General features: G+C 40.7%; 1 protein-coding gene and 1 long non-coding RNA gene across 13 annotated transcripts in view; one reads left to right on the top strand and one right to left on the bottom strand.

The window, feature by feature from the left end:
• The window catches only part of PTPRM (protein tyrosine phosphatase receptor type M), a 511,840-nt gene extending 495,369 nt beyond the window's left edge, over positions 1 to 16,471 (bottom strand). For 4 of the 12 annotated variants that reach the window (XM_052787184.1, XM_052787187.1, XM_052787182.1 and 1 more), the window contains exon 1: positions 15,954 to 16,468. In XM_052787184.1, coding sequence (XP_052643144.1) covers positions 15,954 to 16,026 — 73 coding nt within the window. In that variant the 5' untranslated portion in view covers positions 16,027 to 16,468. Of the gene's footprint in view, positions 1 to 15,953 lie in introns of all 12 variants that reach the window. The other 8 variants (XM_052787185.1, XM_052787177.1, XM_052787176.1 and 5 more) reach the window with 4 other exon arrangements.
• Positions 16,472 to 16,578: 107 nt separating this feature from the next.
• The window catches only part of LOC128141871 (uncharacterized), a 46,720-nt gene continuing 38,334 nt past the window's right edge, over positions 16,579 to 24,964 (top strand). The window contains exons 1-2 of the long non-coding RNA XR_008235205.1: positions 16,579 to 16,684; positions 17,001 to 17,387. This is a non-coding gene — a long non-coding RNA (uncharacterized LOC128141871). The remainder of the gene's footprint in view (positions 16,685 to 17,000; positions 17,388 to 24,964) is intronic.

Raw genomic sequence — 24,964 nt, forward strand, 5'->3', positions numbered from 1 at the left:
AGGACATCAGGTTAGGCCTGCAAGGTTTATGACATTAGTTCAGCCTTTCTAACAAAATATGTGCCTCAATGACCTGCATCATTCTCTTCTACAGAAGTAGCAGCCTGATTTTGTACAATCATTACATTCCTAGCCACGCCTCTGACAAAGTATGCAAAAAGCTCTGAAGTTCTGTCATTCCTGGATCCCAAAATTATTCCATCTGCAAATCTAAGCCAGTACAAGTTGCATTAGTTACCAAAAGGTAGATAAGGTAAATTGTGAGTTTCAGCAAGATTGCCCCCCTTCAGGAGAAATTTAGAATGTAGTGCTCTTAATCTTTGGTCTCAAGATATACTGCATTTGAATAAGTAAATGCTAGATTTTATTTTTTTTTTTAATGTATAAAAATTCTCTCAAAAACTATTCACCTACCAAAATACTTTAATAAGCATGATAATCAATTTGGGAGCTACACAGAAACCCCTAACAAATACAGGCTTCTGCAGACACATCTGAAGACAGTTAGCTCTTGGCAATGACTTTTGGCTGCTCTACTTGCAGTAACATAAGAAATACACAGTGTGTAGGCTGAGAGAACCAATGCATGTGGAAGAGAACAACGCAGAAGCCTCTGAATTTTCTCTCAGGACAGACAACAAATTCTTTATTAATATGCTCTACAAAGTATATTACTAAATGTGATGCAGAAATAGAAAAAGCTCTTTAAAAATATAAGATGATGTGACACAACCTATATATATCCTATTATTTTCATTTATTGGCCATGCATTTCAAATAGCATTAATTTACAACAGCAAAAAGCAGAGCCATTAAGTACATACAGGGCCCTGATAGCTTCAGGTGTAAAATAAGAATAGTTTCTCACAACAGCTTAGAGTGCTGTTGTGTACAGAGTAAAACTCAATACTATTGCAATTCTATCTCATGTATACACAGGAAAATATATGGAGTAGCTGTGAATATTTTCTCTTAAAGAAAATGAATTACCATGGGTGTAATATTCCTGTATCAAAGGTGCAATAGTGCACAGCCATCTTCCACATCAACATAAAAATTTATTGCAAGTAATGTCAAAATCCATTAAGTCCCACTTTGTTTATTACTGATCCACCGATGGAGGCAATCAGCTCCATCTCCAACCGGGCCCCATTAGCAGGCTAACTCCAGTGCGAAGTCAGAGCAGGGAGCACAAACCAACTCTGAAAATAGTCTCAGCTGACCCAGCTAGATTTGCACAGAAATGGATAAGAACTGCTCATGAAATCTAGCAGCACAGCTGAGTGATAAAGTAAGTATCCTCCATCTCTAGGTGGGTAGTGAACATCTTTGGAAATAAAAAACTAACTCAAGTGATTTGTTGACGTTAAGAGTTCATCTACCTGAACTCTTACAGGAATACACCTCTACCAAACTCATTATCTGTGTTCTGGGTTTGTGTGGCACGGTTTTGGTAGCGGGGGAGGGGCCGCAGGGCCAGCTCCTGTGAGAAGCTGCTAGAAGCTTCCCCGGCTCCCAGTCGGACCTGCCTCTGGCCAAGGCCGAGCCCATCAGCGATGGTGGTAGCGCCTCTGGGAGAACAGATTTAAGAAGGGGAACCTGCAGTGGGGGAGGAGACTGGAATGTGAGAGGAACCCCTCTGCAGATACCGAGGTCAGTGAGGAAGGAGGGGGAGGAGGTGCACCGGAGGACGTTGACGCCCCTGCAGCCCATGGAGGAGCCCACGCTGGAGCAGGGGGATGTCCCCAAAGATGGCTGTGACTCCATGGGAAAGCCCGCGCTGGAGCAGTCTGTGACTGAAGGGCTGCAGCCCGTGCAAAGGACCCACGCCAGGGAAGTTCGGGAAAAACAGGAGCCCGCGGAAAGGACCCACGCCAGAGAAGTTCGTGGAGGACTGTCTCCCGTGGGAGGGACCCCCCGGTGGAGCAGGGGCCGAGTGCGGAGTCCTCCTCCCCCTGAGGAGGAAGGAGCCGCAGAGACCAGGTGTGGTGAGCTGACCCCAACCCCCATCCCCTGTTCCCCTGCGCCACCGGGGGGAGGAGGTGGAGAGAACCGGGAGTGGGCTTGAGGCGGGAAGGAGGGAGGGCTGGGGGGAAGGTGTTCTGAGGTTTGGTTTTACTTCTCATTATCCTTGTTTTGATTTGATTGGTAGTAAATTAAATTGATTTGGTTTTTTCCTCCAAGTTGAGTCTGGTTTTTGCCCATGACCGTAACTGGTGAGTGATCCCTCTCTGTCCTTGTCTCAACCCACGAGTGTTTCTTTATATTTTCTCCTCCTCATCCCACTGTGGCAGAGGGGGGTGGAGGGGAAGGAGCGAGCAAGTGGCTTCATGGTGCTTTGTTACCAGCTGTGTTTAAACCATGACACCTGTTATATAACTGCAGCCATTTTAAAGCTTTTGCACGATTTCAACAATTCACACAGCTGAACCTCCACACAGTGTGTGTACACAAGATCAGAGCAAACCTTTTATATTCCCAATCATGGCCTCACCTCAGCTGAACACAGAATCTTACTGCTTTCAAATAACTAAGACCCTGCTTGGAAATCTTCAACCACTCTCAAAGTCACCCTGATTTTCAAACTTAAGATTCTGTGGATACTGTAGAAGGCAGCAATCAGTTGCAGTCTCAGGGCTATGCAGCTCTGAAGAAAAGATACAAGTAAAGCTTGCTCTTGTCATTAAAGAGAGGAGACAGAACCCAACCAGTATTCAGCTTCCCAAAGCTCTGTGATCTAATTCTACACAAAAGGCTTAATAAGGTTTAGACTCAATACAATTAGTAGTTTAGCTCACAAATTAGACTATTAACACTCCAGCAGAGACATCAGCCATATGAGGATTAAGACGAATCTTCTGCTCTCAATATGGAGTGAGAACTTGAATGCTTTAATAGACCAGCTTCTGCACAGAACATATATTGCATTGTACAGAATGATGTGAGCATGACCAGCATCCTGCTCATAAATTGAACTTTCATCAATAGGAACCACATTAATGATTTGCACAGTAAATACAGAGTGGGAACTTTCAAGCTCATCTTAAAGCACAATTTTAAATGGTAAAAATATGTACTGATAGCACAGAATACCCTGCATATGTATTTATATGCATTAGAGGTGCACATAAGAACAAGGGCCAAAATTAATGTCAGCATGAACAAAACACAGGTTAACCCAAGGTATGGATATCATACAACATTTAACTGCAGGATTTTAATAAAGAAGGAACCGTTTCCTAAATCTTTGCATACAACATTTATTCTACATCTGTTAAGAAAGGAAGCAAATGTATGTAATGCAAGGTTCTGCATCATCTTCTCCCCATAAACAGTGCTCAAAAGATTTAGAAAAGAGCCAATACCTCTAGCATGCTACTTAATGGCACTTTGTCCACACATGGACAAATACCTGGAAAATATTCCAGAGGAATTTTCACAGGCAGGCTGAGTAGGCAAAAAACACTCTACTTATTACCAAGGAACTAAAATTTCAATTGCTGTATCTGAAAAGTGTTGTTCCGATTTCCAGAAAACTATACGTGTACCTACATTTCTACAAAATGCTGATATTGGTGTGTTCATGCTGACTTGTGTTAATACCTGATTTACTTGCAATTATTGTGTCAACAGGAGCTTTTTGTAATTACTTTTACCGTATGCCCAACTGACTGTATTCATCTTTAGGTTTTGAGCTTGTGTTTGTATAAATGGTGCCAGTATTCCTAATTCTTTTTAGCTTGAAAAACAAACAAATAATCTTCATCAGTTTACTTCACACTCTAGTAAAAACCATTCACACCCAAATAATATTATGAATAATGTCCATCTGGTCTGAAACCTAGATCTGGCCACACTATCTCATTCCCCACTAGCACTACCTGCTGTTGCTATCAAGTGTTAGTGTGACTGCACTCAGTGCGAATTAAGACTTAAACTTTGCTCACTTACAGTACATACTCATAAGCACATGTTTTGCTGGCATGTGTGTTAGCACATGCATGGGACCATTTTGATCTTATTTGTCTCAATTAAAAAAAAAAAGGCAAAAAACCTAACTTGTTATGAATAATACTCAGGCAGTCAGGAATTGTATCCCCAAGCTTCTGTCATAGGCCCCCAAGAGGCTCTGGGACTTTCTCAAAATGCGCACATATATCTCCAAACTGTAAGGGCAACAGAGGTGGCCCATGGCACCAGAGGATATCCTAAGCAGAGCTACCATCCTCCAGTCTCAGCTCTCTTCTCAGCCCAGTCACAGCTGCCCAAAGGATGGAGGTGGCAGAGGAAGGCACAAATGATTTGTGATTTTTGGAACGTGGTGATGAGGATCAGACATGAACAGAGAAAAGGAGATGGAAGGAGCACAGGACGTGGCAGGTCAGCAATATGTTCTTAAAGGTGGCCTGGTGGTTAACAGCTTTGTTAAATACGTATGTTATTTGCTGTGGAATAGATGGTACTAAAGTGCAATTTTAGACAGAACTGAGAGCTGGCAAAAACCCTCCCTCTTCCTCTGCACAAAATTCCAGAGTACACAGCTCTGGCAGATTACTATAGTTGGCCAACTCTTTCTTTTCTTGCTAGACCACTGTGTAGAGTCAAAGCACTGAAATCATGTGAACAGGGCTGCTGGTGAACAGCATGTATTTGCTCAATGCCAGTTTCAAACATACAGATGTGATTTTTTTTGCAGTTCTGCTCCCAAATGTCCAGAAATACACATCTAATTCTGGCATGCAAGCCAGAATTAATTTTTCACTGCTGCAAATCTAACACGGCACTCTGCAGTTTGTGAAGACTTTAACAGAGCAAGTTCTGGCAAAGTGTGATTTCTCACTCACAGTGAGTGAGTGGTTCCCAAACTGTGGTTTGCAAAACTCCTGTGATCCACTCACTACGAGCATTGATTTGAAGCAAACAAGCCTGTCAGATACTACTTCACCAAGGCAAATTTATTGTGGACCAGTTCAGGAAGCCATGAGTTTATATTCATTTTGAAATTGAGATCTTCAAAAATACAGACAGTTTTCATAACAAAGTCTTTGAGTTTGGGCTACACATCAGAAACTGACTCCATTTTTACCATGAATGCAACAGAACTGACAGGCAAGCAATAACTTTCAAAATACAAGCTTCCATGTTGCAGCCTAAACTGCAACCCATCACAGGTAACCACAATCTCCAAAGTAGTTCCTGACTGATGCCAGAGTGAGTTCACAGCTGCTTTCTATTTCCATTCATCACACAGTCATAACAGGTATCTTCCAAAATAAGAATTTAGACTTCCAAAGACTGTATCCGTTTCTCTGTAGAATCAAAGAATTTCAAAAGCAGCAGACAATGCATGCACAATTTATGTTCCCTAATTCCCCTTGAAGCAACCTTGGCAATACAGCGGGACCAAGCCCAGACAGTCTTTATCTGAATATATGCAATACCTCAGGCTTCACCCCTACTCCCAACTCAAAATTACTATCTGCACTTCAAGACTCCAAGTCCGCTATATGACAAAGGAAGGTACAGGTGAATAAGGCTGAAGTGCACACTCAGCAATGGATCTGCCAGTGAATCAACCCAGAAGCACAGCAGTATGCTTGTCTATGGTTGAAAATACAACAGAAGTAGCTGAGGAATATTATTCTTAAGGGCTTATTTCCATGTCATTTCCCTGCATGGATAATCTTATGCTGGATACTGGGCTACAACATGAACAACATTTTAAGGCCATTTATGTTCACACCTTTTCGTGGTCCTGTAAAGTTCTCAATGTGGTTAACATTTAACTCCTCAATATTCAGGATGCAAAGAAGTAACAGATTCTAGTGGACAAACTGCCTATCTGTTAAGCAATTGTACATGTAAAGATCCAGCTCTGAAGCTTCTGCAAGACTCATTTAAAAACCCCATTCCATGTCTGCTGTTGCTGCATGGCTGCTGCAGAAGCCAGTTTCCATTTGTCAAGAGTGTACTTCAACTTGTCTTGGGCTCCTGGGCCCTCTGCAGTTTCAATGTACATTTGCTCTAAAGGGCGTGTGCTTGTCTCAAACACTCTTAAATGAATGAAACAGTCAAACACCAGTGTTTTCCAAATCCCAAAATGAAAATGCTGGGCTAATTCACATAAATCCCTTACTAGCCTACATTTATGTAGGCAATTCTTAAAGTAAAAATAAATACAACGCACCTCATGAACTTTATATGTGGTCTTCAATCCATGTGCTTTGCTGTCGCTATGAACAGAAGGTAGTGATGTTGGGCAATATACAGGCTTCCATTGCACATTTTCAACCTCTAAGTTTTTAAATAAGTATTAACTTTAATTGTGTTTTGGTTTTGCTGGTTTCCCATGACACTCACAGACCTAACCCCAAAAGGTTGCTTTTACATTTAAAAAGTTGCTTGCAAAGGTTTTCTCCTTGAGCTAGGACTGAATCAAGATGACATCTCTCAGACACAGTAAAGAGGGCATCAACTGCAGAGTGCCTTAAAATTATTACTGGGACAACAATTTACCTTACATAACTGAGAAATTACTTCCGTAGTAGCTGTCTCTGCAGAAGTTAAAAACAGCTTAAGTGATGTGTTGCATCAAGTGCTTATATTAAAGTGTTGAATGCAGTGCTTTGTAAAATAATCTTCATCTATTCTGCAGAATTCAGAAAAGGTTAAGATTAAAGGAAAAAAGCCTATAGCAATTCTCAGTCATTAACATAAGAACAACCCCACCAAGTACTATGGTTCCTGGAAATATCCACAACTGTCTATCTCCTAAACATCAAAAGTATTTAAGCACATTGTTGAGTTTCTAGGGAAAACTGAAATTACAGGTGGTGACAAGTGACTGCTGTAGATTTTCTCTAAATACAGTGGGGGGTTCTGAACTGTCACTTTTTTTTTTTTTCTTTTTTTTCCCCTTTATCTTTTTTTTTTTAAATGGAAATTTAGCAGATTTCTCAACCATGGAAAAAAAAAAACAAACAAAAAACCACAACCTACTGGTCAAAACTAAACAAAAACCCACAAAAAGAACAGGAAAGCCTCGCTGTGAAGTTCCTCATCCATGTCACAGTCAAATGCCAGAGCACAGACTTAAATCCAGGTCTCCCACACCTATGTAGGAGTTCTGATCACTAAGCAACTGACTATTACAACAAGAGTTAAAATATATATCTTTTTTATGCTGTGCTCCAGTGGTATGATTCATGTTACGCTATGTCATCCCAACATGGAACCAGAAAAATCTCCAGGCTCAGAAAGTTCCACTGAGAGAAAATAATTTCCTGGTTAAGACTGTATGACACATCTTAGAACAGTTAAGTAAAAGAGATCTTATACTATCAAAATAGTAATAACTTCCTTTGGAAGTAATCATTCCTTTGGAATTGTAATCATCAGAACACTGTTGATCCTGAATTATACTGGTTCATAGAAACATCACAGTAATTATATATAGTCCTATACAGATACACAGTGTCAAACCTTGAAGCAAATACATTTCCTCCCAAGTTTCTACCAAGCCTGTGAGCACACTCTGAGCAGACTGTAGAGTTGTTAGGAATATTGGACTTCTCGCAGTGATTCTATTTACTAGAAGGATGGAAGAGGGAATAGGTAATAATGAAATTTTCTTTTCAAATGAAACAAATATACAAATCACATATGAAGAGACAGCAACTATACCGAACAACTACAGAGAGAACTGTTATGTCTGATCTGGGGCCTAACACAGTTCAATGAGATGGCAATTGACTTACATGTTTGTTTTCAACTGTTAGCTGAACTGTTTGTTAAAACAGGAAAAAGACATGAACATGAAAATAGCAGAAGTAAGAGGAACAGGAGTTTCTATGCAGGTAGAGGACAATGTGAATCCCTTCAGGAAATCTCAGCCTCTGCTTGAGATATAACCTGGTAATATTCTTTTTTCAAAATTGGAGATCTGTTTTCTCTACATATCCTCAGAAACTATGTAGACTTGGTAACCGAAACTTTAAGATGTGCATGTAGATGACCATTTTTTGGTCATAAATTACTGTATCAGCGATAGTAGAATTACTAAGCATCAGCTCCCAAAATAAGGAATTTTTTGACCTTAGAGGGAGAAGAAAAAGGGAAAGGAAAAAAAAAAAACCAAACCTGCAACCACCTCTGCTGCGAGTACACCATGAAAAATGCAGAAGTTTGCTAAAGGGTAATAATTCATCAACATTTTAGGACAAAGACATACAAACTAGTGCATATACAAGCATATACACAAGTATAGAAGTTCACGTCATGTATGGAAATTATTTACTTAGTCTAGTCTATATTCACCAGAAAAAAGAAATGTGAAAAGCCTCTCTCTTCATTTACCTATAAGAACAACTCCATTATGAAAACCTCAAGACATTACTGGTCCACTATCCATCTACCTGAAAGTGCACAGGAACTCCTGTAATATCCTCCTCAATCTTATGTTAGACTCTCATCAGCACAACTAAACAGTTCTTTCATCTACTCAGCCTACCTTTATGCACTACAGAATTAAAACAAAGGACTGCAGACAAAAACATTCTATCCAGTATATTACTTTCAAAAATAAAGAGTGTAAACAATATTTGATTTTAGAGTTAAGGATAAAAGAGGCGATAGGATTCAAGGCAATAAAGCAAGGCAATCTTTCTGAAAACTGCCCCAAAGTAACTGTGCCGTAAACCTCAAAAAACAAACGAACAAAAACCACACAAACAAAACACCACCACCACTCCCCCCAAAAACCCAAACAAAAACCCCCTGCTCTAATACAGGCATGTAATGCTCTATTTCATTCTCCTTGATGATGAAGAGCTGAAGTGATGAAAGAGGTAATTAGCTGTTAGTTATTCCAGAGCAAAACCTTGTGATTAAAACAGTGCTGTAAAACATATTTATAATAGCTTAATATTGAAGAAGATTTAAAAAAAAAAAAAAAAGTGGGGGGAAGCCAATCCACCCCTCAAAAATCCCTACTGTAACCAAAACTTACTGCTCTCTAAATCAGGGCAGATTACACATGGCACGGGCGGGGCGGAAACAAACACCCTCATAAGCAAAATGTTGTTTTACACAGTTCCACAGAAAAAAATTAAAGATTCATTAACATCATTACACTTAGTCATATGTGTAAAGATAATCAACTATTGCTATGTAAAGCTGTCAGAAAACATATTCGAGCCTTGAATATATTATTAAAGACAAAAATGTTCAAAACTAAGATTACAAAAATAAGAATATATTAATAACTATAAATCCATTTATGTTTTCCGATGTAATTTAGCTGCCTTTAGGACTTCACCTTTTTTCCTAGAACATCTTCTCTTCCAGTAAGGTTCATCTTTTACACTTCCAGAAAGTGTTATGCCTTCCTTCCCACCACTCCCCCAACCACCCTAATTCTAACCTGTTTTCAGAACTCCTTCCTGCTAATACTGCCATGGTTTTGTCTGAACAAATGTGATCATTACTTTGTTTCCTACCATTGCTCCTTATGAGGCAGCGTCACTGTGGAGTCAGACACTTCTGGCTGAGACACTTCTTTCCTATTCCCTGCAGCTATTGAGCATGAGTATGTGGTAGAGGCATAAACACACCTTTATTTTTACTGTTATTACTCTCAGAAATCTGGGCATAAAAATATCTTTCCTTCATTTTTAAAGCATATGTTGGGACTTACCCTCAGTACCTCCTCGTAACATTAACGGAAGTCACATGGCTTAAAAACCAACACAACACATTATTCCAAAATCAGTACAGAATTCCACTGACAGCAACATAATTTCTGAAAATAATTATTTTAAATGTAACAGGAACCTTCTTATTAGGTTGTCAGAAGACATATACTCACACAACACCTAAGCTTTTAAGACAAGGATCAATCACAACTGTTAAGATCTAACCTTATCAGATCTCTATAGCAATAACCCTTGCATTTAAACCAGGATTTAAAGTATAATTTCATGCATTTTATTATGTATTTTTATTATATTAGAGTATTCATTCATCCTTCTGTTGAATATTAACACTGATCAGCCTTTTTACAATTAATCAGAAGTTCATTTGTATTATAATCAAACTGGTGCAAACAAGCCACCAATGGATTAAAATTCTCTAGGTCACAAAAATCCACTGTATATTTTCACATCTCCCCAGCTCCAAAGACACCCACATTCTCATAAAACCCAGTTTACAGCCTTTCCTCTTTCTATGCTTAGAAAAGTGGGTTTAGAGATGCAGCTACACCTAGTGATCAGCAGCAGATCACAACAGGCAAAACTCATGAAGACACTACAAAAATAAGAAAGTAGTATGTGAACATAGTGGGGTGAATAAAGTGACACAGCACAGCTTTTTTTTTTTTTTTTTGGTTCCCTAGATGTATGACCATATGCTCCAAAGTGGTTTTTGTTTCCTGAAATCTTTTTTGAAATAACATTACACTTAAATCAGAAATACAGATCTGTAAGTTATCAGCAAAATGAAATGAAATAAAAAGGACTGTCTCAATTTTTTCCTAGAGAAATTGAGCAGATAATTCAGCTGCATTCACACATCAACAATTTATTCCTGGGAAAATTTTCAGAACTACTTCTTTACACAAGAGTCATAAATGTGAGCCGAAAGGTTCATAAATGCATGTCATTTTCTGGGGAAACATCTTTAAAACTTAGTGATGTAGCTACCTCAAATAAGTGTTTGACAGTGATACTAACGAGCTTTAAACACAAGAGATCTCCCTCTCAAATGGCATTTCCTTTAGCATAAAGTTGCAACGTGAAATACAGGATCAGCTGACAGATCCTGACCGCACACCATCACTGGACTTTGTTCCATCAAGCCTACACCTATTATCTTCCCCTAGCTGAATCTAACAATGTGAACTGAACTGATCATCTCAACAGTAAGGTATAAAACTGACCTGGCCACTGGCAACTAGACTGTTTGACACATTTGCTGACCATCTCAGTGTATGAGTGAGCACACATGAAAAATAAACGATCTCCACATTTCTTCAGGTCAGACTCAAATTACATTAGTAAGATGGAGTTCAGAAGCTTACTTTCTCTATCCTAACATGTTTTGTGATTTGCCTGAGGATTTGGTCTCCCTAGCTGTCAATCTAGCAACTTCTGTGAGCACTAAATATGTTATTTTCTCATAAATTATATGCTGCTATATTGTTTCAGGACACTGTGATTTGTTTTCCTTATGGATTCTGACAACTGCTAAATCGTGAGACCAAATAAATATCACAGGATTTTTCCCCCCAGTGTTATTACAGCCTTATAATATTTTGTAGGATTTATTTTTAATTTCTGATGAGGTTGCATTACTAACTTTTGACACCAGAACAAGACCAGAATAGCTAAATAAAATAAATTGAAAAAGCAACACACATACCCACCACATAGTTTCTTTTTTGACAAACTGTGCCACTTCCAAAGCCCAGACACTCATTTTTACCTGAAGCATTCTAAAGTACATCCCAGTTTACAGGGGACACAAACTTTATTTAATCAGTTTCTAACTGTCACAAGTTACAAAAAAAAAAAAAAAAAAAGATATATTTAGAATGTCTCTCTCACAAATTACAAAAAAAAAAAAAAAAGAGACACTGATTCTTCAACATGCTTCCATTAATTTGCTGAACTATTTTAAATATGAATACTCTTAGGTGTAAAACACAAATCAAGTCATTCACCTATTCAGCTAACAGCTGTAATAGCAGCAGCAGAAATCTCTGACAGCGGGAATTTTGGTTTGAGAATCTTCCTCCACAGCTCTCACTGTTTAGTGAGGTCAAGTCCATGCTATGAACTTTAACTGGAATAGTTTTGTTGATGAGCTGACAACTGTGTCAACCACTAACAAAGCTGCATTTTCACTAGCATATGTTACTTCCCTTAGGAAGTGCAGGAATATGGACTTGATGGATGGGTGGAGAGGAACGAAAGCAGGTGGAATAAGCAATGCAAGCAAAAGCAGAATTTGTTAAAATGAGATACAACCACACTTGGAGCTCTTTGCTGGCAAAGTGATCAGAATAGCTATTAAGGACTTCCAAACAGAGATCCTGAATACTCCGAGAAGTCTCTTCAAACACAGATAATTATACCAGAAACTTTATTTTCTATACATTGCTCTGACTGCCAGGAGCTTCATTTCAGCTGGGATAGGACCTATGAAGACTTAACCTATATTCTTTCTTTTCATCTTCCCTCTCTGCAGTCACCAAACATCAACATCATCACAGTATGTTTCAACTTCAGCATGTCAAACTTCTTCCTTACATCTGTTTTTGGAAAATGTGATTCTTGTTTTTTAGAATGCCTATACCCAAAAATGAAATAGATTAATATAAGGCACAACATCCATTCAGAATGCAAGTTTTTGCATTTTTAATCCATGAAATAGCTTGAGGACTACTATTCTCTATGTAAAACCTTTACTAGTCACTAGGAAAAGTAATTTTCAATTTTTGTACAGCACTTTTCCTCCTATTCTTCTCCTCATAATTACCACTAGTCCTGGAGCAAAGATCATTATGAATGGCCTCCTACAAGCACTTTTAGTCAGTCCATCCATATCTCTCTCTCACTGCAATAGGACTTGTGCCTGCTCAGGGAAAAACTAAAACTTTTAGAACCAGTACCATAAAAAGAGTGTATTAATATACAACCTTGTCACTTTCCATAGCAAAACAGAATAAAACAGCCTAATAATAGCCCTCCCTTGGTCAGAATCAGGCTATAAGCAAGAAGCATCAATTTCAGAATTCAGGCTGTGTTCAAATTAACATCTATTTGAACGTGATGCCTTCACAAAAACACAATTTCTGAGTTCTATTACACATCTCCTTGCCTTCAGTTTCAGTTCCGTATTTTGGTATTTGACAGAACTCATCTCATCCAGACCCTTCATTTTATATAAGACCTAATATTTAGGCTTACAATGTCCCTTCTAACTTTCCACAACTCTATGTTTGACCTAAACCCCTTACAGGAGTGGACTGCTTTCCCTAGCCCGAATAATCTACCAAGGAGATGGAAGAAGGAACACGGTGGAGTCGTGGCATTTCATAGGACAGGAACACCTCATTTCAGGAACTTCGGTAATGTTAGTATTTAGTGTTTGCATGCACCCACTTAATAACATTTATGTTAAAATTATAAACAAAAACATGCTAAATTAGGCATGCTACAGTTTCTCAGAAAGAAATTAAAAAAAAAAAAAAAACCAAACCTAAACCAAAAACTACTCTTGCAGAAAGATCCCAGCTACTTCAAAAAAAAAAAAAAGCAGCGTTGTCTATTTAAGACAATGTTTTTAGTAACATCTCTTAAATTCAAATTCTTGAAACCATGTGCTGCTTGAACTGATGAATCCAGAATTTTAAATTCTTTAGTTAAGGACTCAGAGAAAAATCTCATTGTTATTAACTGTTAAGCTGCTTTCAAAAGATTACTTGAAAGCTTCCAGGCCTTAAAAAGCCAAGATCTGATCTTTCAGTAAGATTATTTTCTAAAGAGGAAACTCAAATAAAATAATAGCTGACGGTAATGTTAGATCCAGTCTCTGTAAAACAAACCATTTTAGAAAAGGGTAAAAATAAAAATGGAATTATACATGTCAAAGATTACTTAACTCACCCACTTCTTTGCTTAGAACATGTGTGGAGTTGATTTTGTTTCTTTTTTCTTTGTTTGTTTTTAAACTTTTTATAGGTTAGTCATATAACTCCTGTCTGCAGCAAAGGACAGCTATTACAAAAGATAACTACCCAACTCAAGGACAGATTTTTCTGTAATATAATTTCTGTGACACTGATGCATCAAGCTTTTAACAAAAGCAACAGCAATTTTTTCCCCCCAAGCAAAAACGACTCCCAGGCATGCACTTCAAATGGTAAAGTACAAAAATGGAAATTTCATCAATTCTGTTCTGAGTGCCAAGAATCAGTATTTTTTTTTTTAAAAATCTGTATGTGCATCTTCACAAATAAAGTTTACATTCAATATTTAACATATACATACATATGCACACGCAGGGAGAGAACAGGCCAGATTCTGCATCCCGTGACATCTTTTGCAATCTCACTGGAGTGTGTAAATTGTAGCCTCTGTTATTCTGTACTTGGGAAGCGTTGGAATCGCACCTTTTGAATAACAGTATGCACAGGGCATCTCTGAATTGTTTGTGTTTTACATCATGGTTCCTTCCACAGTGTGCGGCAATGGAAATGAATACAACAGATACAAATCTAACACTAACGTGGGATTGTTCTTCAGCAAGATGAACAGCACTTAAATGCTGACCCTAATACAGTATCAGCATATTGCACACACGAGTCATTTAAATATCCAGGAGAAGAGTTGCCCCAGTTTAAACAATAAGCAAGACAGTTCACGCAGGTCAGCAATGAGTTATGGATTTATCTTAATAAAGCAAGAGCTCTCACTTTAGTGTGGACACTAGACTTCCACTATTAATGAGTTATAGGGCTAACATACATGAGTTCAGTTTTGTAATTCACTAAAGAGCACAGCTTCCTCCTAACATGAGTGTTTGGAAAAGATTTCGTCATTGTTATAGATCACCTCAGTACAAAACATTTTTCTGCTCATGGATCTTCTGTCCCATCTGCAGTAAAAACGCTGGAGAGAAATTAGGGGAAATGCAGCTGCATATACAAAAGGTACCTCGAATCTAACATAAACACAGAATTTTTTAATTTTTAAAGAAGTTTACAAAAAGACCACCAATTCCTAGCCACGAAACTTGGTTTAGCTACACTGCTGCACAGGAGCAACATGTAATATACAAAATATAAACTATTCTGCAGCCTCAGCAACAAGGAAAGTCAATAGTATTGCTTCCCACCAGATCAAAGCACACTTCGCATGAACTGAAGACCAGATGTCTTCAATTTAACGTGCTTTCCAGTTATACTAACATCATGTTAGGAACAAACCAAACAAAAATATCTGAAGTTACTCTTTGCAGTGAAGCACACAGAACTATTTCACATCCAAATTTCTGTCTAAAATTGAGGGTTTCTTCAACATATAAATAGGACAGGGGTGCAGGCAGAGGACTCGAGACCATGATAACCATCTGCAGGTTTAGGACTTCAGGCAACAGAAAAACGCTGTTGATGGAGCACTTTGCCGGGCTCTTCGCTGGGTGTGAATCCTGACACCCCGCAGACGCAAGCAGCCTCTACGCTGCCCTCCGAGGTGACGATTCGTGGGGCTGCAGAAAACCAGGGACCGGGGCTCTACCGCCGGCTCTACCGGCGTTTCACAGCCGTACCTACGGGCAGCGCGAATGGCGGGGAAATCCGGGGGCGACCGAGGAGAAATCGGCGGGGCGGAGCAGGCAGGCAGGGCGGCGGGGCACCCGCCGGCCGCTTCGCGGAGCACCGCAAGTTTTCCTTCCCCCGTCACCAGCTCCGTCGCCGGGCGGAGCGGCGGAGGCCCGGCGGCGGCTCACCTCACCCCTCCGCCTCCCGGGCCGAGGCAGCGGGAAACTTTCGGGAAGTCGGCGGCAGAGAAAAGCCGGAGTGAGCCCGAGTCCCGCCCGTCCCGCCAGCCCTGCCCTCGGGTTGCCCGAGCCCCGCCAGTCCCCCGCCCTTCCCCTCAGCGCCCTTACCGGCAGAGCACAGGGACCCAAACCTAACGGCATCTCGGCGCCTCCCTCTCCGCCTGCCTCGGACACTTTCACCCCTCTCCACCCCCCACCATGTACGCAGCGGCTCCGAAGTGTCAGCCCCGCCAGGGGGACGGGGAGGAAGAAAAAAAAAACCACACCAAAAAAAGAACCCCAAACCAAAACCTAACCGACTCCGAAACCGCAGCGCTTTCCCCCTTGTCCCTCCGCCGCCCCCGCCCGCGGGAGGGCTGCCCGGCCCCGGGGCAGGCGAGGCGGCTCCTTACCTGTGAACGTCTGCGCTCCCGCCGCCAGCAGAAGTCCGGCCAAAGTAACCAGGCAACTTCCAACTTTCCCCATATTTCCAGCCCTTCCTGCTCCGGATCCAGCAAAGTGCCAAAGTGTTTGCCAAAGTAGGAGGCGCCCCTCTCGCCCCCCTCCAGTCAGTGGGGCAGGCGGGGAAGGGGGGAGCTGGACTCCCCTACTTGGCGCCCCGCGGGCTGTCTTCCTCTCCTCGCTCTCTCTTCGCTTTAAAGGGCAGGGAAAGAGGGGTGCGAAGTGGCCGGGGCTGCCTGTCTGCCTTCCTCCGGCCGCGCCGCTGCCCTCGCCCCAGGGGCCGCGCGGACGCCCCACGCCTTCCGCGCCGCTCGCCTCCCCCGGTGCCCGGGGGGGGCACCCTTAATCCCGGAGTCTCCTCGCCCGGCGCCGCCGTTAGTCCCGGTTTAGCTCGGCTCCCTGACTGACTCGCGGTCCCCCCCGGCAGGCAGGCAGGCTAAAGGGAGCGCGGAAAGTCACGCCCAGCCGCCGGCGCCGCCGCTCTCCCCCGCTAGAGGGCGAGGCGGCGCGGGCTGGCAGCGGCGGGGCGCTGCTGACAGGATTTCGGTTACGGCCGTCGCCTGCGGAGTCTCCTTCCCGCCGCCTCCCCCCTCGCTGCCCCGCGAGTGGCTTTGTTTGCAGAGGAGGTGGCTCCGTGCCTGGTAGGACGATGTCGAAAGTTCCCGGGCAGCGGGGGAGAGAAGTAGGAACCGGAAAAAAAAAAAAATTAAGAAAAATCTCAACCAAGCGTCTCGGTAACTTTGCCGCGGGTCGGCCCCGGCGGGAGCCGCAGGCGCTGAAGTTGGGGCCGCCGTGGCTACCTGTCCGGCCAGGATGGGGCCCTGAGGGAAAGGCTGCCGCCGCCCCGAGCAGCCCGGCCCTGGGGCAGCGCCCTCGCTCTTCCCGCGCCCCCGCCCCACCGCACTAGCGCTGGTCCTGCTTCCCGGGACAGGGAAAGATAAATGTAAGGGAGGGGGAAAGCGCTGGCTCTTCATAATCGTTTTGTTTTGCTTTTACAGGCAATCTGGGGTCTGTCGAAAGAACTAGTTCGAGGCCACTAACTCAGTCTTCCGCGAAAACCGCAAGCGTGAGAGCCCAGCCCTAACAGCGAAAGGCTGATACTAAAAGGAAATTAAGATGTAAATGGACTTCTCCGGGAAGGCGACGAGCGGCACTGTGTTGTAAATAAATTGCTTCTCATTCGTGTGCTGCTAATAAAACTTAAGCGCCTTGCCCACCCTTCGCCCACCCTTCGCCCCTCCGGACCGTATCGGGGCTGCTGGAAAGGGCGGGAGGTGGGAAAGGACCTCTGGAGATCGCTCAGTCCGGCCCCCCGGCTTAAAGCAGGGTCGCAGCTTTTACTCCTGTGAGTGAAGAATGACGTCGTGAATTGGCAGGGTTAGATAGTGAATGATGGAAGTAAAATCACACTAAAATGGCAGTTACCTATCATTATTTGCAGTCTGCAACTTCTGGCATTTATTTCTATGTCACATATGAAATACAGCTGCTTGACAATCTTTTTTGCTTTGGGGCTTTGGCTCCTGGTGTCCAAGGCACCGCAAGGATGTGTTTGTTGGTTTTAAACCAGTTCTTTCTAAATTGGACTTCCAGAGGTGGAAATATTTTTGTTGGCTATCACTTTCAATGAAGGCTTTCTTTTTATTTCAAGTGCAAGTGTGCCTATTTATTCCTTGTGGGTTACAAATAAAATGGTAAAAACAAGAATCTAGATAATGCGGCAATTAAGGGTTTGAGCTAGCAAACACAAATATAAGAGCTCAGGTTCTAGGTTCTCATTTTTCTCTAGCACAGGTCCTCTGTTTTCTATACTACTCATATATAGTTAGCCAGCTTCACTCTCGTTTCAATTGAAGTCTTAACTCTACCCATCCCCCACAGGGTAGTGCAAGTTACAACATATTAATGATTTGTGCATATTTTGTATTATTTTTACGTATAGTACATCATCTTCAAACTTAGGCACACAGCTGTATCATTTCCAGTGATTGCCCAACCATGCTGTTGTCAGGACACTGCTCTACTACGTTTTTGCTACTGCATTTGTTATGTGATGCAATCTTCACGAAGGGACATGAGCTTCTAGCTGTGTGGGGGTAAGGCAGCTACCTCAAAAGCTAACGCAAGGGGGCAGAATAGCATTAATTGTTATGTTTCCTGACGTCAGACTTTTCTTTTTGCATTGTGAGCATTCTCTTCGTTTATTATTTTCCTGAAAGTTCCCAGTCTTCTCCCCGAAAAAAGTTACCTTAATTCCCCAAAGCCTTGGTAACCTAGGGGTATGTTGCAATAAAAATTATATTTTTTTTATTTTACAATTTTTTCCTGGTTGCATAATTTATGCAAATTTTACATTCTTTAAAAGCTGCTGTTACAGCTTCTAAAAATTAGAAACTATAGCTAGTCTTGAAAGTGCTACCTTTGTAACTACAAAACTGTTTAAAAAAACTCAAGAAGTCTCATAAGTAATTTAACTTAGAGTAAATTCAACTTTAAAATGTATCTTCTAGTAGATCTGTCACTAAAAATCCAGAAATGAACAGTTACACCGTTGCTTATGCTAATGATAACTTCCCTCTAGGTTCATAATGTCCAGACACACATAAAACTGTATCTCTGATCAGCCAATGTCAATCCTAACACAGTGTGGTAAAGTATCATCTTCAGACATATAACCGTAACTCTCAATCCCATCTTTGTTACAGGGAATCAAAAACTCCATGCCTATATCCACAGCTAACTAGTGTTAGCTTAGCGAAGATGAGATGATAGAAAGTCACCGAGTTCTGTAGATTACAGAAGAACATGTAAAAGTGTTTGGCCACAGTTATAGTAGGAGTAAGGCTAAAGTGCTTGACCTTCAAAGACATAGCCATTCTGCTTTAATTACAGTAAATCGAAGAAATGGTTAAGCTCTGGGGAATAGCTAAACCAACAAGAACAATAGAAAACATACGTCATGCATGGGTGATCAGGAATTGTTAGCTGTGTTTCACTGTGGTTTAGTACTGGAGCATATATGAAAACAGTCCAGAAACACTACAAAAAAGAACTAGAGCATCAGGAAAACACTAGACAAAAACCACAGGTTCACTAGTGGTTTGACTCCAAGAATGCCTTCAGCAGAGTTCATTAAGGGCTAAGCTGTGGCTGAAAAGGGGATTGGAAGCATCTGCAAAAATAATAAAGTACTTTGCTGATTGTTTCTTACTGACAGATACTTTGCATCTGTTCTTGAACTGGATCACCCCAAAGAAATACCTGATTACAGTTCCCTACATACACACACTTCAGCTTAGGAACACAGAAGATCACAAATACCACAAATATAATTACTTCTGCTTCTACTTTCCACTGGGGGGAAATTAAACAACCCGATGATAAATTATGAATAAGTATACTGTTTATTACACAAACCTGACTGGCTTAGCTGCCCTCTCCCTGCTAATCATTCTCTTGCAGATCCATTTCCAATATTCCAGATCTCTGAGCTACTTCTGAAAAATGATTTTTGAAAATTCCAAACTGATAGAGAACTGTATTACTGGTTAGAGAGGTCTGAGGTCCAAATACTTATCATAATGTGGAAACAGAAGTACTTGACCAATGTCAAGGGAAAGTTCTTAGGATAGGCATACATATATGCTTAACAATTACATATATATTGTGTTTATTTAGCTGTTACCTTTCCTTTAAGGCACTAATGATATTCACAATGCTATTCATTCTATATTACTGGCACAAGAACAAGTAAACATATCTCGAATTCCATTAGACATCAAGGTCATCCTGCATAATCTGTAGCATGAAGTCACCCTTCCTATAATGAAACGAAGCAGGAACACTATCTTGCTCATGTTACAGCACAAATAGAAAAGTAAAGACTTGTATTCAAATACTGTAGGAAGGCCCAAACATCCAGCCTTTTTTTGACCTTTGACAATGCTGATTAAGTAGCCAAAAATGTGGCCTACACGACTGTCACCTGATCTTTTGGATGTTACAGATAACATCACTCTCACAGCTCAAAGCTATTTTTTGCACTATAAAGTGGTTGGACAAGAATGATTTTCACTAGCCCACTCCATCTTGTTCTAAAGCTCAGGCAGACAAGCTTCATGTGACACTACTGTTTAAATATGATGAAAAAGTAATATTCTTCACAGGACAGGGGCACACTTTCTTAGTTAAATACAACTAATAAGCAAAAGTAAGATGTGCTTTCTTAGAAGACGGAGAGACAATGATTCCGATTCTCTGTTTTTGTCAAAGCTACTTCTCTGCTACAGTGAAATTCCAGAGCCAGTCCTTGGTCAGGAGGACCACTTAAGAAAAATCACATCTTCTCTGTAGGTCAAGGGAGAATATGCCAAACCTACATGGTTTTTTTCCATTTGTTACTCTTTCTTCTTAAATACAGAGCAACATCTTCTGCTTTGCCAATGTTCACTTATCTTTAGGTAGCTTTATCTTCTCCCCCAGATTTTTACTGATACTCTTCACCTTTTCACTGCTGATTTTTTGTCAAAAGCTTCAGAAAGAAAAACAGTGTGCTTATCTATGTGCCAGGATTTATTGATTGCATTATACTCAATTATATTCTATTTCATAATGTTTAATATATCTGTATCCATAGATGCTGTAAAGGTTTCATTTGTTACTGAAGAGCTATTTCAGTGATAAATGTAGTGTTCTGAATAAATCTTTTAGTGTTTATTCAAGAAGTCAGGTGTGCCCCCCGCCCCGTTTTTGGGGGTTGGGTTTTTCTTTGAGTGGTAGGGTAAGGACATAGTAGCGTCCTTAAAAGATCACGTCCACCCCATACCCCATCTTTCCCTACCTCCAAGGAACAACAGAGAAGTCCTTGGAATCTAAGGTCAATCTAAACCAGCTGCAAAAGTTGCTGCATGCAAAATGTTCCATCTTCAGTAGAGGCTCATCATCTTCCCTGCTTATTGCTGCTGGGGCTTGCTGGACTGGAATTGATCCCTGATCATTCATTTGACACTGAGACGCACTAATCACAACTGTAGCTGCTCCCTATCAGCTATTGTCATGTGTAATATGACTGCCTGCTCTTTTTTTTTTTGGGGGGGGGTGTACTAGTGATTTGTGCAAGCAATGATAATGATCCATTTTGTACCAAGGACATCTTGCCTTATTCACTTGATCACTGTGAAGTTTGGTGGTAATAAAAACCAAAGTCCTCTTTGTTTCCAACTGTTAAAAACCCAACATTTTTTATGATAGCTGAGGAAATTCCACATGTCCACTCCTGGCCTTGGTATTAAGCATAGTTGGGACTTGAGAGAGAAAACACTCCCAGATCTTTGGAAAAACGTATTTAAAAGACTAGAGAGAAACAATCTTTAATCAGAAATTGTTGAAATAGAAGTGAGAAAAAGGTCTGAAGTATCAAAGGAAAACTGGGGGGGCACCTTTAGGATCTGAATGTCAGGAGGGGAGAAAAGAGCAACAGATGGCACTGTACAGAGATGGTTACTGCTAGTTCAAGCCCAAGAACAAATAGCTGCATTGGGGAAGAATATCTATTTCATAATCTCACACTTTGCTATAATAAGATGGATAAGACAGAGTATAGCCTAGGCAGGTAGAAACTTGTAAAATCGTAAGAAATTAATTAGCTCTATATGCAATGCTGTCTCTTCTGCTGGAAGCAAAGTTTTTGATTCCATGATCAACATAGTCTCCTTCTACCCACACGTGTGATTTGTACAGACAAGGAAGAACATGTACCTCATACCAAGTCGTGTTTGATGCATTTTGATGTCTGCCAGCCAAATCCTGTCTTGTCTTCTGATCATCAGCATTTTATTAGAAATCTACTGTGTTTAACAATCTACAAGGACTTAAAACCATTGTGGCTTTTAACTCTTAGAAATATTTTACCGCTCTATAGTATATGTGAGAAGCAAGCTTCTTCAAACTTGAACTTTCTGTAAGGGAACAGAAGGGCTCAGCTGCTCCCTAAGGGATGGGGATCCAGCAGCTGAGCACAGTAACACCTCCCAGCAGGAGAGGGGCCAGGGGTCTGATCCACCAGTCCCAGCAAGGTAAGTAGGGCAGGCTGGGAGAGCATGGCCAGATTCAACGAAGGCTCCAGATCATCAGGCAAGTTTATGGTGATGAGACAGGTCTAAGATGAAGCCAGGAAGACAATCTACAGGTCAGGATTAGGATCGTGTTTGGTGATCACCAGGCAGGTCCACAGTGATAAGGCAGGTCCAAGATCAAGCCCAGCAGTCAACCCACAGGTTGGGGCCTGGGTCAACAGGGTCTGTGACCAGACATATAGAGACCAGTGTTTCTACAGCATAGCTCCAGCAGAGACTGAAGGCCCCAGGGTGAGCTGAAATGGGGCTCCTGGGACAACTGGGCAGAGGGTGTGGGTGGAGGCCAGGTGAGGCTTATCAGGGCCTTAAGGCTTATTACGGCACTCAGAGCCATCTCGCTTTCCACCTTTGCATCTTCAAATACATTACATGGCTTTTAATATTTTTTCTAGCTTCCCATACCTTGTAAAGAAAAGTATCTTCACTTCTTTTACTACTTGTTCTTAGCTTCTCCCAAAATGCGTATGTCCTTAGCTGTGTCTCTGTCAACATTATCAGGAGGTACGTACAGGAGACAAGAGCAAAATAGTTCAAATACCTAATACTGTTAAACAAACACCTACTTATGCCAACTGAGAGTGTATAACCTTCAGATTTGTGTATGGCTGCATAGGATTGGTCAGGAGCAGAAAGAAACAGAAACACAGGATTGATCAAATGCAAATACTTGAAAATATTCATATATTCAGTCTTCAAAGTCTGTACAAATACAGACTGTAATATCATCTTTGTCACTCGTTGCTTTGATCTTGTCATTCATCTGGGTTAAAATCCTTTTCTATTACAAATTTAAGCTTAATTTCGTTGTCTTCAAAGTTCTGTACTGTTCTACCTCTCCCTACTCATTTGAACTTCAAGTTGCTATTCTTTCTCTTCAGTGCTTCTATAATCAAGCATGTCAAGGAGTGAGACCAGAAGAATCAAAATTTAGGAGATAAGCACTGTGAAGTAAGCTAACTTCTCAGTCTTCCAAGACAGAGTAATTGTTCCAAAATAAATTAACATTTATTACATAATAGAAGGAACACACTCTGAGTTATAACAGCAGAGCTATAGCATTATATTTTTTCTGCTAAAAATATTCTAGTCCATCCCTCTCCACAGAGAAACCCTTTTCCAGAGTGGGTTTCTCTGCAGGCTCCCATCAGATGTAACATTCCTTTTAGTACTAATCCCTAGAAATACTTGACAAAAGTGTTTTTTTTCAGATGTCTTCATATAAGGCAGAGGACTGAAGCAGACAGCTGGAATAGTAAAGTCTGATGCCATCAGTGCTAGCATTGACTGATCACATCTGCAAGAGCCCTTCAGATGGTGTCTCCAGTTAGGAGAACGTATTTCTGTCATCTTGGGTTCATTCCACCAAAAACGCACAGATGCAAAAGCCAACGGAAAAGCCATATTCAATATAAGGTTAGTTTTTCTGCCTGTAGACTTCTCTTGAGTTTGCTCACTCATATATATTTTTCTTATTTTTCTTCAATAGCTCTGAATTAGCATGAGATAATAGTAGCTGTGCCTTGGCATAAGATTAAGTTTTTCCAAAAGTTCATTTACAGCTAATTAGGAGTTTGTGAAACAGAAGAAGTGAAATATGCAGCCTCTTTGTTTCTCTTCTTGGGTCTTAAGAACATTCATTGATGAATGGAATTAGAGTTCCTTCCACCTCTTCATTACTAACTCTTATTTAGCAGTGTAGCATTCATGTTGTCAACAGTACCTCTAGACAACTTCCTACTATTACTTTGATGCAATTGTCATATAAGAAGTATGAGATGTTATTAAATTGGATCCTATTGGAACATGAAGTTAAGATTTTTTTTCCTTTCCATTGTAGTTGAATGGAAGGAAGTGCACTTTATATCTTGTACTTGTTTTTCAGCAAAAAAAAAAAAATTTTTTCCCCATGAAGTCTACTCTAACAACAATTTATACTGTTGCAAAACACTGCAATACCATCTCATCAGAGGCAATTCTGAGCAGGCAGACACAGTAGTCAGTGATGCAGAATCCATCAAAGAGACAGCATATGAGCATAGATGTAAGTACAACCTCTCACACCACCACCTGTGCTGACTGCAGGTTTTTACCTTAATATGTTAAAAAGTTGTTGATAAGTAAATTATATGTTGTAATGATGACAACTCTAAATTATGCAGTTTGTGTTAGTCATTTGTAGAATTTATTTCATATTTGTGTATTTGGAAGTATTTGAATATTTTTTGGAAAAATGGTAATAGTGGGTCAGGGGAGGTACTGCAAAGTTGAAAGTTCACATGTAAAATCTACTTCTCGTATTTAGTATTTTTTCTGATTCTTTGTTTTCTTTTTTAAGTATTTCTGCTTTTTTAGAAAGGGGAGGAATATATTTTGATATGATTGAGTTCTTGTTGGTGTTCACTTGTGCAGTATGATGAAGAGGCGTGAAAGTTAAACGTGCTTCATACCATCATTTTTTCCTCTTGATTGCTTTCATACCAACAGCAGATGTCCAGTGAAGGGACACAAATATTTCCTTTTAGCAAGTCATTCCACTGAAAATAATGGGAGCTTATTTAAATAGTATGCCCCTGAAGAGACAAAGGGGGGTGCGAGCACAGGAGAGAATAAAAGCAGAAATGTACTCAATCAAAGAATGAGTTTATTTGCATGCAGTGAAATTTTTTAGCAAGTTACATGTAATAAAATTAGTAGGAATTCAACTATCCATTGATTTGTCAAAGGCATCGGGAATGATAACTTGAAATTTGTTGTGGCCATGAATACTATTGATTGTCCTGCTCCATGCACTATTGTGCCAAAAAATCAATTATTTAATAATTCATTTT

Source organism: Harpia harpyja, chromosome 5 (genome assembly GCF_026419915.1).
Source record: "Harpia harpyja isolate bHarHar1 chromosome 5, bHarHar1 primary haplotype, whole genome shotgun sequence".
NCBI lineage: Eukaryota > Metazoa > Chordata > Aves > Accipitriformes > Accipitridae > Harpia > Harpia harpyja.